The sequence below is a fragment of the Pituophis catenifer genome, unplaced genomic scaffold (genome assembly GCF_029215685.1).
Source record: "Pituophis catenifer annectens isolate HBS135680 unplaced genomic scaffold, rPitCat1.0.hap2 SCAF_2, whole genome shotgun sequence".
Lineage (NCBI taxonomy): Eukaryota > Metazoa > Chordata > Lepidosauria > Squamata > Colubridae > Pituophis > Pituophis catenifer.
Genome location: NW_027256882.1, coordinates 65,311,455 through 65,332,327, shown reverse-complemented (window position 1 = coordinate 65,332,327; position 20,873 = coordinate 65,311,455). Strand labels below are relative to the sequence as shown.

The 20,873-nt window shown below is 38.8% G+C and overlaps 1 protein-coding gene across 2 annotated transcripts in view; it reads left to right on the top strand.

The window, feature by feature from the left end:
* SRGAP3 (SLIT-ROBO Rho GTPase activating protein 3) overlaps nt 1–20,873 on the top strand; it is a 223,151-nt gene that overhangs the window by 101,063 nt on the left and 101,215 nt on the right. For both annotated transcript variants that reach the window (XM_070933588.1, XM_070933587.1), the window contains exon 2: nt 13,473–13,668. In XM_070933588.1, the coding sequence (XP_070789689.1) occupies nt 13,473–13,668 (196 nt within the window). The remainder of the gene's footprint in view (nt 1–13,472; nt 13,669–20,873) is intronic.

The following is a 20,873-nucleotide window of genomic DNA, read 5'->3' as shown; positions in this document are numbered from 1 at the left end:
CCTTCAGACAGAATGCTATTGCTCCTGCCTATTGTTCTCTGCAGCAGATTATTATTATTATTATTATTATTATTATTATTATTATTATTATTATTATTAATTTGATTTATATGCTGCCCTTCTCCGGAGACTCAGGGCGCCTTACAATGCATTAAGCAATAGCCTTCATACTTTTGTATATTTATACAAAGTCAGCTTATTGCCCCCACAATCTGGGTCCTCATTTTACCTACCTTAGAAAGGATGGAAGGCTGAGTCAACCTTGAGCCTGGTGAGATTCGAACTTACAGTAATTGCAGACAGCTGGTGTTAATCACAATGCTATCAGTCTGCTGAGCCACCAGGCCCTATTTATTTATGTATTAGATTTTTATCCCACCTTTATTAGTTTATAAGTAACTCAGGGCAATAAACAAACATCATATTCCTTTCTTCTCCTATTTCCCCACAACACCACCCTTGTGAGATGAGTTGGGCTGAGAGAGAGTGACTGGTCCAAGGTCACCCAGCCAGCTTTCATGCCAAAGGCCGGGCTAGCTTTGCTGTTAACCCACTAACTCCCTCTGGTTGTGAAGATTACATTCACATCTATTATAACTAGTAGCCAATGATAGTGTTATCTTTCCTCTAAGTTATATTTTCTGACTGCAACTAATCATGTCCACTGATCTATCATTCCTTGTTGCTTGGTACATTATGACTCACATACTGTGGGCTTTTCCTAAGTTAACTTTTGGCCCCTCATTTGGAAGAAAACGGCTTCCTTTGTTTTAACATTGTCTGTGTAATATATCTGGAAATGAACCCATAAGCTGGGCTCAGCAGAAATTCTTTGATTGTTTCCAGAGAAGCTTGGATGGAAACTGCCAATTCTGCCTCCCTTCATTGCCTTTTAATGGCTACATTCTTCAAAACGCTGATCTTTTCTCACTTGCAGTTTAGAAATTGCTGCGAAGAAAGGGACTTGAATACTGAGCCCTTGAAGAAAAATATATTATATTGTTGTTTTTATATCCCTTGGATGACCTACTCTGCAACCCGTTCTTGTTTTAACTTTTCATTGGCCTAGTTTTATATAAAGTAGTAGATGCATCACTGCATCGATGATGGTTATTACACACTGGATATTTTCAAGTGGAAATCTCTTGGAAATCATGTCAAATGCCCAAATACATTAGGGAGCTTTGGAGATAAAAGCTGAATTGGAAAGTTAGAGGAAAAGGGCTGTTAGCAATCCTCAATTTTTTACTCTTGTTGGTTAAAGCCAGATCTTTCAAAAGAGCTGCTATGTATGGGGATACTGTAGGCATGCTTGGAAGTGGATATTATTTTTCAAAGCTTTTTCAACAAATTGGATCCCACTGGATTTTTGGAGGGGAAATATGGTAACTTCCCCTATCATTTTTCATTTGGCTGCTGGCAGGAACACAAGGAATGATTGTCAGATGAATCACAGTCTGCCAAATACATATAACTATATGTGGAAGTTTGCAAGTTAAGAAAAAGGGAGTGGGGTTTGCATTAAATGGTTGCCATGTATAATGCTGCTGTTTAGGTATGTACCCTCCCTAATGGCCTATTGACATTCCACGATCACTGCATTCAGCTGTGTTTGATTTCCTGCATCCAGCTACTTTTGGTTCCTCTCTTTAAAGTTTTTCCTCCATCATTAAAAAAAATCTGCAAATTTTTCATCCTCAGGTGGTATTTTAGCTAAGTGAAACCCTACTCTTACTTGCAATTTAAAATAGTTTCAAAATGCCCCATGAACTCCGGGGTTTCCATTTGATCGTAAGATGCTATCTTTATCTAGATCTCCCTCCAGATTTTAACCAGCCTTCTCTTACCTTCAACTGGAGTTTTAGATTAAAATATCAATAGCACTTAGACTTATATACTGCTTCACAGTGCTTTATAATTTTCTCTAAGCAGTTTACAGCATCAGCATATTGCCCCCCATCAATTTGGGTCCTCATTTTACTGACCTTGGAAGGATGGAAGGCTGAGTCAACCTTGAGCCTGGCCAAATTGCAGGCAGCCGGCAGTCAGCAGAAATAGCCTGCAGTACTGCATTCTAACCATTGTGCCACCACAGGAAAAAGTAGTTTTTCCCACTTCAAATTCACACAACAGCTACTCATTATGTATTTATATCTATGGAGTTTTGCAGGTTCTTGTGGGAAGCTTAGTCAGGTAGTCAGCCTACTTCTGGATGTTATCCTATGTCAGCCCTTTGAGACAGACCAGATCCGGGATCAGATTAAAAAATACATAAATACTGGAACTCTTATATGACTGAGACCAGCTGGATAACAGAATCTCAGAAGCTTGAATGTGTTTTCCTTCCTTCCTTCTTATATTCAAGACAGTTAAGTTAGAGCTGATCTGAGTTTCTTTCTAATATAGTCTTTCTGTTCTGGGTTTATATCATGTTTTGCTAACTACCATCATATAGTTTCTCCAAGGGCACCTCTTTAGTTTTATCAATTTACAAGAGGTGTAGTCATTAACTAGCATCCTTTGCTGCCTCCACCTTTCTCTTTCTGTGGGATCTAGAATATTTAGCTGTCTCTATGCCCTGTCATGTTCCTCAAGCCATCTCTTTTTCTCTAGTATAGTGATGGGGAACCTCTTTGGCACTAAGTGCCAAAAAGGGAGTGTGTGCACACACGTCTGGGTTGCAACCCAGAAGAAGAGCTGCCCTAGGCGCATGCGCGCCCCCGAAAATGAACTTCCGGTTTCAACTACTGAATTTCCGGTTTCAGCCAGCTGCTCTTATGGGTTTCTGGCGCGCATGCTCACGCAAGAAAACAGAAGACCAGCTAGAAGATCTTCTAGTTTCCGGCACTGCCACATGCAAAAAGACCAGCTGATTATTATGTGTGCATGCGCACCAGAAACCTGGAAGAGGAACGTCCCGACGCCACACATGTCAGGTGACATGGCATGCCACTTCGGGCTCGCGTGCCATAGGTTCGCCATCACAGCTCTAGTGGCTCACAACACTCAATAGTAGTTCTCCACTATGGTGTGCCAGAAAAGTGATAGCTTTACAAAGTCATGAGGTCCAGAATGGGAGGGAGAGGAGTGGGGTGTCTTAGCACACTCAACAAAAAAGATCTTCATACAATTGAGGGGACCCTATATGACTAGTGCCAATTTTCATACTGAAGTTTTGACCTGACAAGTGAATATCTGGTTTTGGATCTATTCAGCAGCATTTACACTAAGAAATACTATAATGAGATACTTTTCCTGTAGTCTTTTCGATATGTAGTTATAGTACACATACACAAAATCAGTAAACCAGATTCATTACAAAGTAAGGGAAAGGGAAAAAAAAGCATTCTTCCAATACTCCTTCTGGGGAGGATGGGTGAAGAGATGAATGTTCAAAAAGTGCCTTCTGAATTTCAAGGAAAGAGTGTTCTGGACTGCAGGTGTCCCCACAGAGGAAGTATCAGCCCCATTAAATCAGCCCAAGAAATGAACTTCATAGAAATGTTAAAATGACTTTTGTTGTTTATTTAAATAAATTTTAAATAAAATTTATTTAATTATTTTAAATTTTAATTGTTGTTTTGTCTTGTGTTTTTAAATAGGCTGTACACCGCCCTGAGTCCTTCGGGAGAAGGGCGGTATAGAAATAAAATAATAATAATAATAATAATAATAATAATAATAATAATAATAATAATAATAATAATTATTATTATTATTATTATTATTATTAATTATTATTATTATTATTGAGGTTGGCCATAAAAGCTTGCAAGTCTATGTTATATAGGTAGTCTTCAACTTAATGACTGCAATTGAGCCCAAAATGTATGTTGTTAAGTGAGAAATTTGTTAAGTGAGTTTTGCCCCATTTTACGATTTTTCTGGCCACATTTGTTAAAGTGAATCACTGCTGTTGTTAAATTAGTAACACGGTTGTTAACTGAATCTGGTTTCCCCATTGACTTTTCTATTCAAAAGGTCGCAAAAAGAGATCATGTGACCCCAGGACAGTGCAACCATCATAAAGGTGAATCAGTTGTTCCAGCATCCAAATGTAAATCACGTAACCATGGGGATGCTGCAACAGTCTTAAGTGAGAAAAATGGTCATAAGTCCCTTTTTTCAGTGCTGTTGTAACTTCAAACGGTCACACATTGTTGTAAGTCAAGGACTACCTGTATCTTCTCCTCAGTGAATTAGGGAGGGGGTCTGCATTAGCCACTTCCAAATGTTGTCTGGACATTGTGGACTTAACAAAAATGTTTTATCCCTTGTTGCAGGGGTGGGCTGCTGGGGATTCTCAGGGATTCAGGAGAACCTCTAACTAAGATTCTGTGCAGTTCAGAGAACCCCCAAATCCCACTCCTGGCTGGCCCCACCCACCCAACTCCAGCCCTCCCAGGAGTCCCCACACAGCCCATTTTGGATGCAGGTAAGGGCAGGGCATGTGTGGAGGCTTGGGAAGGGTGAAAAATGGGCCTACCGGAAGCTCGGGAAGCCTCTGGAGCCTGGGGAGGCTGTTTTCACCTTCCTGGAGGGTCGAAGAAAGCCTCTGGAGCCCGGGGAGGGCAAAAAGCCCCCCCCGCCGTGGTGCAGGAGGCTGACTAGGCCATGCCCACCACGCCCACGCCCACCCAGCAACCGGGTAGAGAACCCTTTGCTAAAAATTTTGAAGCCCACCCCTGCCTTATTGCCTTGGCAATGAGTTTGCGTATCTCTGTCAAGGTCATCCCCCTTACTCTCAACAGAAGGCCTGCCTGTGAACAGTTCCTAAATACATTCAGCAGTTCTTGGTGCATGTAGCCCTTCCTGATGATCACAATAAGAACAAGGAATAAAGACAAAGTTGATCTGATGATCTCAAGTTGCTTAGGACCCAGTATTTCATTGGTTGCCAGTTGGTTTCTTGGTACAATTTAAGATTCTAATTTTAATCTCTAAAGCTCTTTATCGTTTGCCACTAGGATTGCCAACTTCAACAAGTGCTGACCTGACCAACTAGATCAACAGAGGGAAATAGTTTCTAATCCCACATTATAGGAGGTGCAGGGGTGTTGAAATGAGAAGTCACTGCTTTTCTGTGACAGGGTGAACACTGTGGAATGGTTTCCTGGTAGAGATCAGGTTCGCCCCTTCTGTGTTCATGTTTCAGAAGCTTTTAAAGATAGAATTGCTCCAAAGAGCCTTTTTCTGATTTTATCATGCCATTTTTATTTTCTATTTTCATTGTGGTTGACATTTGGCTAATATTTCACTACTTCTTTTTATGGGGTTGTGCAATAGATGTTTCACTTGGTTTTTATAACCTATATAAGCTACTCAAAGTCTGGATTGTAGCAAAGTAGAAATAAAGTAAATAAGTAAATTATCATAAATAAACCTCGCCGAGTTTATGGGATTGTATTGTATGCATTGATGATGTATAATGAAATGAAATGATTGAATTAGTGAAACTAATTAAATAAAAACATTTATTAATGGGGCAATTTAGTAAAAACATTTATCCTCGAATTATAAGATCAGTTTTATGAGATTTGGTTAAATCATATTTTTATTTGTTCCTTTTAATTTATAATTGACACACAGCTGGCAGACACCACTGATCTGCAGTATTGAGGGGCAAAGGGCGGAATGTTAATATAGCAATAGCAATAGCACTTAGACTTATATATCGCTTCATAGTACTTTACAGCACTCTCTAAGCAGTTTACAGAGTCAGCATATTGCTCCCCAAATATTTGAATCCTCATTTTACCAACCTTGGAAGGACAGAAGACTGAGTGAACCTTAAGTTGGTCAGGATCGAACTGCTGGCATTTGACAGAATTAGCCTGCAATACTGCATTCTAATCACTGTGCCACCTAGGTTTAGGACTTTATAGCTCACGACCAGCACTTTGAATCACAACTGGGAGCCTACTTGGAGCCAGTGCATCTTGCTGAATAGTAGCATTATATTGGCATAAACAGAAATGCAAAAAGTCCCTGCAGGACTGAATTTTGGACCAGCTGTAGCTTCCTGGTGCTCTTGAAGGGCAGCTCCATATAGATTATTGCAATAATCCAAATGGGAGTTGATTCAGACATATTTCTTGTGTAAGTTGCCACTACTGAGTATCCTTGCCTAGTCCCTACTTAATTTCAGAAGGAGATCTGAAATTTTGGGCAGATTGATGTGTCATGTATGGGGCCAAATATGAAGAAAGATCTCTAAGCTGTGAAATGTTTGCCTGACATTTATTACACTATAACTCTAGATCAGGGGTGTCAAACTCACAGTGTCATGGCGTTGTCATGTGATGTATTGGTACTTTCCCCCCCTTTGCTAAACTGGGTGTGGATATGGCCAGCACATGACACATCTGGCCCGCGGGCCAGGAATTTGACAGCCTTGCTCTAGATGAAGTAACTTCATATGCTGGTATAAGATGGTCTTCTCCAACCTATTATGATGTTGGATGGTACTTCTAAGAATTTCTAGCTCAGGCAGGAAATTAAAGTCCATATTTGGAGACTCCTGCGAGTCCCTTGGACTTCAAGGTGATCAAACTAGTCAGTCCTAGAGGAGATCAACCCTGACTGCTCTTCAGAAGGCCAGGTCCTGAAGATGAAATTCAAATACTTTGGCCACCTAATGAGAAGGAAGGACTCACTGGAGAAGAGCCTAATGCTGGGAAAGATTGAGGGCAAAAGAAGAAGGGGACGACAGAGAACGAGGTGGCTGGATGGAGTCACTGAAGCAGTAGGTGTGAGCTTAAATGGTCAGAGGATGGTAGAGGACAGGAAGGCCTGGAGGAAACTTCTCCATGGGGTCGCAATGGGTCAGACACGACTTCACAACTAATAACAACAAAACAAATTTGGAGGACATAAACAGAGAGAGTAGGTTGATATAAGAAACAGAGAAAGTTTGTTGTAAGCAAAAGACAGATCCACCATGAAGCAAACACAGTGATATTTTTTCAAACTGCAATAACCCTAGTGGGCATCCACCCTATCAGTAAGTGTTTTTGTTTTTGTTTTGCTTTGGATTTATGTTTGTTCTTTTTTTACTACCTTGATCTCTTCATTTGTGTACTTAGTGGCTAACTTTTCCACTAGGAGCTTTCTAAAAGCCAGAACAATCTCTTTCCTGCTCTTCATTTATAAAGTGACGAATTAATATCTAAACATTGCAAATCTGTGATCTTAAATATGTGAGCAGGTTTTTGCTCATTGGTAAGTAATATAGTGCTCCTGTAGTAGTTAGAGGCCAATTATTTGTAGAAACTAAGATTATTTTCCCCTTTTGTGGCTTTGATTGCTTGGCTTCCAGGTATCAATCCCATGTTAAGAGTTTTGCAGCTTCTTCTCATCATGTAAGAGGATTAGAAGGGGGATTGAGAAAGGGGAAGTTGCGGGTGTGTCAAAGCAACCACAGAAAAATTTCAAAGGAAGCAGTTCTTTCCTCTTGATGCACAAGATGATATATCACGTAAGATGACTTGATTTGCTAAAGAGGGTGTACCACAGTGACAAATACTGTATTATTGGATTCAGCTAGTTCCTGATGCACATCAGCCTGTGAAAGAACATTATCTCACTATGTCCTATGAAAAACTGCCTTGGTTGCATGTTACTATTTGTATCCTGAAATATTTGGTTCTAAATATATGGGAGGGAATAGAGCAGAAATGAGATGAGAGAAAGGAGGAAAGGAGGTATTCCCAGTTCACCTAAGCTTGAAGGAGCATGGTGGTTCATGTGGTTAGGACACAAGCCCGTGTTTGTGACTCTCCAGATCCTTGACGGGGACATTAATGAGCCCCCCTGGGTGTCCCCCGGGAAACGGCAACATCACCGGCTAATCCGTTCAACCTGAAAATGCCTTAAAATGTGCCTCCAACAGGAACAGGAACCTAAGCTTGAGATTCGACCTGCTGACTATTTCAGGTTAACTTTTAAACTCGAGTCAAAGTATAGAGATCTGGAAAATATGAACAGTAATATTGATATAAAGGTTTAGTTGCTGTTAACACAAGTTGCAAGACGTTAGCACCTCTGTATGGGAAGCTGCTATTTGATGAAGCAAAATTGAAGCAGGGGTCTTGAAACTTTCAGCACTTGGGACCTGTAAGTGTGTTCTTCCCCTCCAGCACCCTGATCTAAGTGGAAACATAGAAAATTGCTTTCCATACAATGCCTGCAAATTACATAATTTATCTCTTCCACATCTGCTATCCATGAATGCAATAAATGCAGAGATGAAAAGCCACTCAGTAGCCATTTCACAGAGGCTGAAGGCTCTTCTGCATAGCAGCATTAAAGAGCTTTTATCTAGAGTGGTAGCCAGCGCTAAGAGACGTTGGCTAACCACACTCTGCTGGGAAGCAGAATAAAGGCTCTTTATAAATATGCCTTATTTAAAGTTTTTTCCCCCTTTAAATTTTTTTTTTTAAGATTATAATTTAATTTATAAATTATATAGTATCTGGAAGCAGAATGCAGTAGTGCAGGCAGCTGTGTGAACTCCTAGAGTCGTGCATGTCATACCTCTGCTCCATGAATCACATTTGTTGCCCGTTTGCTTCCAGGTTGAGTTGAAAGCGCTGATTTTAATCTTTAAAGCCTTTCATGGCATGAAACCAACTAATCCTGCAGAGTAGGCATCATTGACCAAGAAACTTCATTTGATGGGTCCCAAGAGATATACCTTCTTTGCGTGTCTTTATGGAACATTCTTCCCTCCAAAATTAGACTATCTCCATCCCTTTTGGTATTCTGAAAAGCCCTCAGGTCTTGTCTAAGTTGTCAAGCCTGAGGTTCCCAGATGACAGGGACCAGCTCAGATGGCACCATTGTTGAGGTGACCATTTTTATCCTCCTCCTCCTAGGGCCATGATGGTGAACCTATGGCACGTGTGCCACAGGTGGCACGCGTAGCCATATCAGTGGGCATGCCAGCTCAGCTCTGGTGCGCATGTGCGTGCCAGCCAGCTGATTTTCAGGTCTTCTGGGCCCACCAGAAGTAAGGAAACAGGCTGTTTCCTGCCTCTGGAGGGCCTGGAGATGGGGTGGGGAAAGCCCATTTTTCTTTCTCACCTGACTCCAGATCCTCTCTATGCATCCGGGAAGGGCGAAAACAGCCTTTCCCACTCCCTCGGAGGGCCTCAGGAGGCCTGAAACGGCCCATTTCCCAACTCTCAGTGGGACAGGAAGTGAGGTTTTTTGCTGTCCCCAGCCTCCAGAGATTCCTAGAGAGGCTCTGGAGGCTGGGGACAGCAAAAAACCTCACTTCCTGTCCCACCGGGAGTTGGGAAATGGGCCGTTTCAGGATCCTGAGGGCCTCCGAGAGAGTGGGAAAGGCTGTTTTCGCCCTTCCCAGATGCATAGAGAGGATCTGGAGCCAGGTGAGAAAGAAAAACAGGCCTACCGGACCATCGCATGCCAGGAACGTGGGGGGAGGGGGGATTGCACGCGCACGCATAGGACAGGGCGCATAGAATTATGGGTGTGGGCATGTGCATGCGTGAACCTCCCCCGCCCCCCGCCCTCCTGGCATGCGATGGCGAAAAGGTTAGCCATCACTGTCCTAGGGTTTATATTTTCACTTTTATGGTATTTATTAATAAAGTTCCATATATTGTAAATTTTTTGTTTTAATTATTGTTCATATTGCTTCTTTTTCACCAGCCAGAGTTGACTATAGTGAGATGAGCAGCTATATAAATTTGATTGATATATAAATAAATAATTGCAATAATAAAAACTAATACAGACTAAAAAAATAATCCCTCCATAACTTTGGAGGAAAGAAAGAAAAAAAGAAAAAGGAAGGAAAGAAAGAAACTAGATAGATAGATAGATACATAGATAGATAGATAGATAGTAAAAAATGCTAAGGAAAACATGTAGCGAATACAAAGAATTGAGAGAATAGTACTACTATATTAAAGAAAAAGAAAAGAAATACCAACAAGTTACTTCCAACTTTCATCACAATTATAAACAATTTTAGTAACTTTTCACCTCCTCTTAATTAACAACCAATGATTTCTTCAAGCTATGTATAATCAGTTATGTATAAACATATCCCCAAAGTACTGTCATTTTAGTCTTAGTGTAAGCAAAAGTCCGTTAAGGATTGTCAGAAATGGCAAATATCTATTTTAATCTTAACCAAACAAACCAACTTTATATTCCTTCCTTTTACTTCTAACAGCCTTGATCTTTTGTCTATTCAAGTAATGTCCTGGAACTTGATTTCTTTTCATTTCTTTTTTTAATCTCTTCTCATAAGATTTACCAAACTTTACCAATGTCTAGTGTAAATTTAATGTAAACAATTATTCAGATCCATCTCTTGGTTTATTATTTGTAATTCCTTTTGATTTTTAAAGTATCAACCAATTTCTTTTATATATCTAATAAAACAACTTTTTTCATGTCCTTCTTGTAGCCTGTCATCCACTTTCAGTCACAGCTCCTCTGTCTTCCTGGTTAACACTTATTCCTCTTCTACCATTTCTTCTAAAACATCATTTGAATACAGTATATCCAGAGAAGCTAATATTGCTATTGACATAGTTGATAATAATTTCTGATTCTATTTTTCAAAGGTATACTTCAATATTTCCAATGATGTGGTATTTTGTGTAATTCTCTAGCTGTTAATCAGATTTATGTATTCTTTTCCTTTAGTTAAAAATAAATTAGCCTGGGCTGGGTAGTTACAGAAATTGATCAAATCTGTAGTTCCCTCTAGTGACCAATTTTTAAACTTGTTTATCTCTTTTATGTCTTAGGAAAAAAGGCAAAGCAAGTCAACTTTCCCATAGAAAGAGTCTTTATGACCAATTCCAAAAGCTTCTTTCAAATTCTTTCTCTCTCTCCCCCCCCTCTCTCTCTTACAAAGTGCCCACCTCCCTCACAGAGAAACTTAATTTATCTGAACTGCCAACCTGTTTATAGCTTTTTATAATTAAAAAAAGTTTCCATTAGTTTTTTTTTCTATTTCATTTTTTTTACGTACTTCAGCTCGTAATTACATTTTTCTTTCATTAAAGATTGAAGGCAGATTTACCCAGTGTTTTCAAATTTGTTGATCCAAAGGTTCTAATAACTGAAAAATATTTATTTATTTATTTTTATTTTATTTATTTCGTCAAGCATGTATTTTATGACAGATACAAGTGTAAACATTATAAATACATGAAAAGGATACGAAGAAAGAAAACATTAGGACAGGGACGGTAGGCACGCTGGTGCACTTATGCTTATATGCGCTTATAGCTAATAAACATTTTCCAAATGTGTTTAGAAAAGAAAGTATGTGAACTCAGTATCCTTTTAAAGGGGCCAACTCCAGTTTAGCAAATGATGAGGCTGTTCCTCATCTCCAGTGCTCAAAATCTGCTGGAGATCACAGTTTTATTGGTCTCCTTGCAAGGAGTAACTTGTGGCTCTTTATTGTTGACCCTTCTTTTTTGTGGAGCTGTTTTCACTCTGCCATTTCTTCCTCTGGAAGAGTGTTTTTCCATTGTTTTCTTTTTCGACATGATAATGATTGTGAATTATTTTATAGCATTGTAGAAAAATATTGGAAGCCCTGTAAACACAGATGGCTTGATTGCATGGCTTTTATTAATTTTGTAACCCTCTATATCAAAAGAGATTAGGGGTAGGTTGTTTTAATATACCACACATTTGGGAGAGATTTTCCATCGCTTCATTCTGCTTTTCAGGGCAATGAAAATGCTTTCTCCATCTAATTCCACTATACATCCTTCAATCTTAGCCCAATTGTTCTTTTCCTATCAGAGCAGGAAGGGAAGATTGTCCCTCTATTATTCAGTGTGAATATTTTAATCCAATTGTGTATTTATATACTTATGTGAAGTCAGTTTGTTTAATCATATATCCTGCTCATTCATGCTCATCTGGGCACGCATAATATAAGAGAAAGTGTGAGGTCAGCTTTTGTGCAGATATGGGGAAACATGTTTTGGTATAAGTCTATTACATTTTATGTTATCATTTGTATTTTATTACACATATCACAACTGGCTATAATGAAAAGCATTGATTTGAACATAGCCATTTTAATGTGTGAGTGGAGAATAAATTTTTAAAGGGGTTGAAACGAGGCTGGGAAAATCCTACAGAGCACACAGAAATGACAGAAGCGAATAACAAGAGCAAGGCTGAAGCCAGGGATGAGATATGGTTACGGCAAGACGATCAACAAGGCCAGGCAAGGAATATCAAGAAAGCTGGGAAAGCGATAGGAGGGAGTGTTAACAAGGCCCCGTTTCACATTATGGGAAATGAATGTCAAAACAGTGACAAAGGGAACATTCTCAGAAGAAAAAGACATGTTTCACAGAAATGTTATGCAAAGCCTGTTGAAACAGACATCAGGGTCCTGCACTTGTGATGACTAGTCTGTAGATAAGCAAAAGGACCAGTCAGAAGTAACAGGTCCTGCATGAACATGTAATGAAGATTATGCATTCAGAGAGGAGATTACTTTGAGAAGACTCTAGGAGGAGGTAAGCCAGAGGACTACAAAGGGTCTCGTCTCAGAGAGACAAGAGAGAAGACTTAATTTGAAACCATGGGACAATTGTAGAGCAAGATTGTTTTCTTTGGTCTAGCTCAGGGGTCTCCAACCTTGGTAACTTTAAGCCTGGTGGACTTTGAAGTTGAAGTCCTCCAGGCTTAAAGCTGCCAAGGTTGGAGACCCCTGGTCTAGCTACCTGAGCTATTATGATATAAGAACAAGAGATTTGTAAAATAGTAAGAATCAGTTTATTTAGGTTTATAAGACATTTTGCTGTCACTTTATATTTTGTTCCATATAACTCAATTGTTTCTTCTTTATAGACTCCATAATGTTTGAGCAAAAACACCCATTTTTACAGAACGAATAATCACAGATCATTGCTCTTGTACAGAGAATGCTCAATATAGGTAGCCTTCGACTTAAAATCATTCATTTAGTGACTGTTCAAATTACAAAGTCACTGAAAAAAGTGACTTATGACCATTTTTCACACTTACAAACATTATATCCCCATGGGCACGTAATCAAAATTCAGGTGCTTGGCAACTGGCATATGTTTATGGTTGCAATGTCTCACAGCCATGTGATCACCTTGTGGGACCTTCTGAGAAGCAAAGTCTATGGGGAAGCCAGATTCACTTAACAACAGTGTTACTAACTTATCATCTGCAGTGATTTACTTAACAACTGTGACAAGAAAAGTCATAAAATGGGTTAAAACTCACTTAACAACTGTCTTCTTTAGCAATGAAAATTTTGGGCTCAATTCTGGTCATAAGTTGAGGGCTACCTGTATTTCTATGACTCCTACACTGCAGACTTGATTGTTTTGCTCTGTTTTTGGCATAAAGTGAGCTAAATTGAATACAATGTTGTTGCTGTTCCTGGGTATTCATACATTCTTTTTGTTCTCTGATGCCTGCAGAAATTCGTATCCAGCTGGTGGAGCAGTTCAAATGCCTAGAACAACAGTCTGAATCCCGATTACAACTTTTGCAAGATCTTCAGGAGTTTTTCCGCAGAAAGGCTGAGATTGAACTGGAATATTCCAGGAATCTGGAAAAATTAGCAGAAAGATTTTCTTCCAAGATTCGTGGCTCCAGAGAACACCATCAATTCAAGTAAGTGTGTAGTGTATCTACTGATTTTGGCCATTCCAGAGGATCGCTAAAGAATGTGCCCTTGGTTGTTATCTCAACATGACAGACTCTTTTATAATATTCCTGGAGATAGAAATGGGAGATTGAACAAAAGACTATTTTGTTCAATAAATCAGAATAAATCAGAATATTGGAATGTCTGTATAGCTGAGTAAAAGAAATAAAGGTTAAGATCTAGTCATTGGTATTGTTGTTTTGTGATGTCTTCAACAGGACAAAGTAAAGAAACATGGTTGCATTTGATGAAGGATGTGTTAGATACTTTATCGGGATAAGGTTTGCACAAATTGAACTTACATAATTATTTATATTAATATAATTCCTTCATTGAAATTTCTGTGTGGAAGTTCTGAATGTACCATACTTTTCGGACTATAAGACGCACCGGTGTATAAGACGCACCAAGATTTTGAAGAGGTAAGTAAGAAAAAAAGGTTTTTGCCCTCCCCAGCTCCCAGGAGCACTCTACAGGCCTCCCAAACCCTCTGCACGCCCGTTTTTTGCCTGTTTTTGCGAAAAACGGGGCGCGCTGAGGGTTTGGGAGGCCTGCAGAGTGGGGCTGGGGGAGGGCAAAAATGCCCCCATTTTGCCAAAAAATGGGCCTGTTTTTCACAAAAACTGGAGTGTTTTTGCCTTCCCCAGCCCCCAGGAGCACTCTGCAGGCCTCCCAAACCCTCTGCACATCCTGTTTTTTGCAAAAACGGCCCCATTTTTCACAAAAATGGGACGAGCAAGGGTGGCTGTATTCGGTGTATAAGACACACCAACATTTCCACCCTCTTTTTTTTGGTGGGGGGAAGTGTGTTTTATACTCTGAAAAATACAATATGTTTATATTAACTGGCATAATATTTATTGCAGATGTCTTTATTTTCCAAAGTTGTTTTGTCTTACAGAATCTAGACAGTAATGTCCAGGAATGTAAATAGATAAGACACTTTTCTCTTCCTTTTCATTAGTATTTCAGGATTCTTTTATTAGGTATTCCCTTTGATTTCCAGTTTTAATCTGGTGTCTGCTTTGGGAAAGTGTGACTGATTTTAGTGTGTATCATTTTCTGATATTATCTTTAAGATTCTGAACTCCAAATGAACTCTACATGTTATAAGAAAAAATAAATTCGTACTGTGGATTCTTTTGCAGCTCACTAGTTGAAGTTTTATGTTTCCTTTCCATCAGTCTTCCTAAAATGCAATTATTGGTTGTTTGCTGGTCCAAACCATCTTGTACTTCAATGACACCCATCCCAAATTTCAAACCTTCAACTATGTGATGTTCGGGAAATAGTCCTTAACTCTATTTTATTCAACTTTGCTCTGAATGTGTTTGTGTTACATTTTTATTGAAATCTCATTCATTCTCTATTGTTAATTTCATTGGTACATATTATTGCTACTCTGATAACAGAATAACAGAATTGGAAGGGACATTAGAGATCTTCTAGTCTAGCTCCCTGCTCCCTACTGAAAAGATACCGTTTTGCATTTGTTAGTTCAGGGGTCAGAAACCTGTGGCTCTGGAGCCGCATGTGGCTCTTTCACCCCTCTGCTGCGGCTCCCTGTCACTCAAAATATGCGTCCCAACCGCCAATGTGTGACACCTGTCGGCATGTGATTTATTGAGCTTTTCAACCCCCAGTAGGCCAACCATGGATAAATCCAAGAAAAGAAAAGTTTCAGAAGAAAACAGAACGTTTAATTCAACTACATATGCTAGTTTTGTGGCCACTCAAGAAATACTCAGGCACGGGGAGGGTCTTGTGGCTCCTGGTGTTTTCTTTTCTGTGGGAAACGGGTCCAAATGGCTCTTTGAATGTTTAAGGTTGCAGACCCGTGGGTTAGTTGGTGACACAACCCTGGTTATTCCAAATTTAATTGCTTCCAAGTCTCTTTTGAAACTGCAGTGCAATGATAAAATACATAAGGGAAATCAGCATGTCATTATTTATGAAATGTATACTTCTTAGCTAAAGTCACTTATGTTTTTGGTAAGTACAGCCTTCTACACAATGGAGGCTGCATGGCACCATACCAAAAGCAGCTGCCATTTTGGGAGCAACCACATTGAATTGTGGCTGTTCCAAAATGGTGCTTGCTTCCGGGATGGCACCACATAGCCTCCACTTTATAGGCAAGTTGAGAGGTGTACTGGCTGCTTCCTGAAGGAGATTTACTGATTTACCGAGCTGAGACAGGGATGGGGAGGAGGATGTGGGAGCCAGCGGGTGGGAAGCAGACCTAAGGTCTGCAGAGACTCATGGGAAGGTGATAGGTAGGTGGGATGCTACAGCATTCCTGAAGTCAGTTGTAAGAGTAGGTGGATTGCCAAGCACCTAAATTTTGTTCATGTGATCGTGGGGGTACTGCAATGGCCATAACTTCGGACAGGGATAAGTTCCTTCGTTCAATGCCATTGTAAGCTCAAATGGTCATTGAACAAACAGTTGCAAGTTGAGGACTAGCTGCACTGTAGTTTTTACTTATGCCAAATATTAGCTTCTTATGTAAGGAAAGACTATATAGCTGTGATGCCAAGGATGGTTGCAATTTTATAATTCATTCAGTGCTCTATAAAATGATAACAATTACAGTTGTGTTGAGATTGGTATACCTGAATGTGAAAACTAATATAGTCTGGATGGAAATAATAATAATGCATTTTATTAAAAAAAATACGTTTCTGAACCTCAGGGACTTGATGATGTGTAGGTTTCAACTCCCAGAATTCCCCAGCTGGCTGTGTCCCTGCTGACACATATTTTCAAGTTGCAAAGGATAAAAAATACTGCCATACTGCAGAAGAGATATTCAAATGATTGAAAATTTGCCTTTTCTCTAAGCAGACATATTTTCCATTTCCAGTAGGGTAGCAACAGATACAAGCTTTCAGAAAGAGCACAGAATAAAGCATTTTTATGCCTTGCTTGTTTGTTGACTAATGAGAATAATGTTTGTTGATTTCCGGGCAATTGTTGTTTGAGTGTTATGAGGAAACTGGATACTGGAAAATATAAGTTAAGAAACGGCAGTTTCCATTATGCATTTTCCCTGCTCCTGAGTTCTTCTTTGCACACTCTGAAGCCTAGCAAGATGACACTGCTGAAAACTGAAGAACAATAACAGTGTAATGGAACTAATGTGGTGCTTGGTTGGATATGGCCTCCACCCACTCTTTTTCTGTGCCTCCTGGAGTCTTCCAAGGTCATGTTCTTGAAATCTGGCTACAAATTGCCAAATAATGGTAGTATGATGCAAGAGAGATGGTGTCTGATTTGGGGCATTATAAACAGATGAAACTGTTGTTTGACTAAGCCAAAAGATCAAGAAGAAGAAACCCAGAAAGACAAAAAACTTGGAGATGCATGTTTTTCTTCCACGAAATGACATCTGCTGATAATATAATAAACATGTTAATAAAAGAGAATGTCTGTAATTCAGGGTTGAACTGTGAGGTCCTTGGTGCTCTCCAAGCTTGGTTGTTTGCTTGTAGACATTTGATTACCTGACTAGGTAAACATCATCAACTAAGCGAGTCTGTGAGTCTTCAATCATGAAGACGCTGAATAAGGGATCCAAGTTTGAAAAACCTAGATGTTTATCTATTCCTGGGATAAGCATGACAAGATCACTCCAAACAGACCGTATTGTCTACAGAAGGCATCAAGGAGCAATTGTGTCCAATCGGGCTCTTTACAGTATTTTAGTGCAATGCAGATTCTTAGAGGAAAACTGTCAATTTGGAACCATAGTTATGCCAAGAATAAAACAATGAAGATGACTGCAGAATGGAACACTGACAGAAAAGAATGTGAGTGGAATTAATCTGGAGATGGATTTGATTTCCCTAGCTCAATTCATTATTGAAATTAATAGGGGAGGGGTTATTCTCTACTTAATCAAAAAAAGATAATGATTGGCAACTTCTTCATCTGAGTTATCCTTAATTTACTTTTCTGGTCAAAATGAAGACTTAGAAATAACTTAAGAAGGGCATATTATTAAATTTTTATCCTGTCTTTTTATTTAACTATCAATTCAACATGGTGACAATATCTGCCTCCTATATTCTCTATAACAATAACCCTGTGAAGTGAGTTGTGCTGAGAGGTCCAAAGTTTACCCAGTCAGTTTTTATGCCCAAGGTGGACTAAAACTCACAAGTCTCCTGGTTTCTAGCCAGCACCTTCTCCAGAACTCCAAACTGGCACTTAGCAAATACCTTACTTTTAAAGGCAACATTCTAACTTGGTAATATTCAGAATCTATACACAATCACTATATTGTATACAGTATATCTATACAAATAGATATATTGTTTCTTTTCTTCTTAGAAAAGAAACAAAGAAAATAAGAAAAACAGTAAGTGAAAAAATAAGGGGGGAAAGATTATGAAGAAGTATCTTTTGATCATTTTGTGAATTGTTATAAATACATTTATATTTTACCCTCTTTCTCCAAGATTACATTATAATTTCTTCCCCCCCCCAAACTACCCTTTCTAATCTTCAATCTTAAATCACAAGTTTATTTTTCTTTTTTTCCCCCCAGAAAAAAAATGTCCCTAAAGGTTTCCAGTCACTGATAAATGTAGGCATTCATCTTTATCTAATCAAACAAGTTAATTTTGTCATCTATGCTGGTTTAGTTGTTTTTACCAACTATTCCTTCATTGCAGGTATTTCATTATTTTTCCATTTCTGTGCATATATTACTCTTGCAGCAGTAAAGATAAAAGAGTCCCTGCAGATTTTATTCCGGTAGTCATTGCCGACCATAAGGAGCAGTGCTGATCTCTGATGCAAGGTCATTGAGCCAGCGCTGTACGAAGTCATTTCCATGGTCATATAGCCAGCATGACATCACAGAGTGCTGTTACCTTGCCACCATAGTGGTACCTATTTATCTACTTGCATTTGCATGCTTTCAAACTCTGCTAGGTTGGCAGAAGCCAGGGTGAGGACAGGAGCTCACTCCATCACATGGAGCTTGGGAGTCGAACCTGGACTGCCAGCTTTCCAGCAAGTAGCCTGGAATATTAACTGCTGAGCCACTGCCCTTCCCCCCACCCCACAACTTGCAACAGTAATCATATATAAAAATAATGTTCCTTGGCTTTTTTCAAATTGACTGTCCATTAATTCGAGCAAGAAAAGTTTTGGTTTCCATTGAATGTTTATCTTTAAAATTCTTTATATTGTTCTAAGTACTTGAATCCTTTCTAGCATTTTTACAAGTCCACCAAGCATGACAAAATGATCATTCATGCTGTCCATATTTTCAACATAAATCATAAGCACCTTTATATGTTCTAGAAGATTTGTCTGTAACCATGTAACAACAGTACATCATTTTATAAAAACTCTTAAAATAATAACATAATGTAAATTTCAGTGCTTTTAACCACATGAGCTATAAGCCTTTTCTGATGAGCTGCTGCTTTTTTTATTATTACTACTAATACTATAATCGAAATATAGATAAAATCTGGTAAAATTCCCAGAAATAACATAAAGACCTGTTTTTTGTGCTTATCTAAATGATGTTGGGGGGGATGTTGGTTTTGATTGGACTTTATGGGTGATGAGAAATTCAAGACAAAATCCTAAACAATTCAGTATTTTAAAATAAAAATATACACAAAGCTGCCTTTTGCAAAAGACAGACTATCTAACTGAGCAATGTCTATACTAACTTATTAAAGGATTAATGACTGTTGGAATTTATAGTTGGAAAAGCCGTCAAATCTGACAAGACAGGAATATCCAGGTGCTTAAAACAATAATTATTTTAAAGGATTACAATTTATATTGTGCCCGCTAGTTGCCTAACCTCAGAACTCCTCTTGCTTCTTTTTTTCCTATTTGCACATTGCATATTTTTCTTGCTTGAGAAAGAAAAAACATATTTGTGTATATATATCTTTTCTAAGGGCATTAATAATGAGGTTAGGAGAGGCTAAGATGAAAAGAAAAAAGGGTCCAAAACTTAATGGGCTTGAAATCCTTATGAGACCCATGAAGTTGGTGGCTGTTGTTGCAGTTAAAAAGCAAAGCCAGCTCATTGTGGCTCTTCCATTCATTTTGGCAGCCAGATGGAGCTGAGAGCAACATCTGGTGAATGGATTGAGCAAGCCCCCTGGAACATACTGCAAATGTTGAACTAATTATTTCTAAGTCCCCAAACAAAAGCAGCTGGAGGGTGTTGGCTCTTCTAGACTAATGTGTTTGAAGGGCAGGGAAAAGGCATTGAACTATTGTTTGCATCTTGAATTTTATTTTGCTGTTTTAAAAAGAAATGTAAATATAAACACGCTGTTAATAGTGTTTTTATTCCTTCTTTCTGATTGTTAATTATTGGTGCTGTTTAAATCACAGGCCTGTTCTGAAGCTGGTTTAACCTGAATTGGTTAAATCTAAATTTGTGTATTGATATGTTTATCTAACCACCACCTTTATTGCTTGTGAAAGGAAATATTTTGGATTCAGAGACAATCTTCCAACAGCAATAGTTCTAAGGGGCTGGACAAAGATCTGTTGCTTTAAGGAAGAGAGGACAAGAGAATCAATCAGTATTTTAAAAGCATAATAGAAGACAGTCCTGCTGGGGTTTTTTTCTGTATATTGTCCTTAAAGGGGCTAAGTGTTTGAACATGAGAAATCAGTTTCATCATTTTGCTTGGGATCATATTATCTCAAATATATTGTTACTGAAGAGAAAGGAAAAGCAATGACAGAGCAGAACAATTCATGTGGATGCTCTTGCCATTGGCTGTTTCTTCCCCCATCCATCTCTGCTGTGCTAATGATCTAGGCTTTGTATGCAGGCCTAAGTGCTTTCCTCCCTTGTGACACTCAAAGTGGAGGAGCTAAAAGGAAGTCTGGTTAATAGAAGCTTCTGCATTGCTGCTGCAAATAAGTTTATTATGTTTATTCCAACAATTACTGTTCTGTTGCCTGGTTCTAAAATATTCCCAGGTTAGTTTAAAATATCTTAAAAAATGAAGTGGTCACTTGAAGATTGTGACTGATATTTTAAAAGAAATATGTTTGATGAAAGTAGTAGGAGTAGTTAAGCAGGAATATTGTATGAGGCTTGCTAGCTTTGAGAATGTTATTTCAGTGAAATGATGTATTTTGAGTACAATCTAGTACTGAATTCCTGCTACCT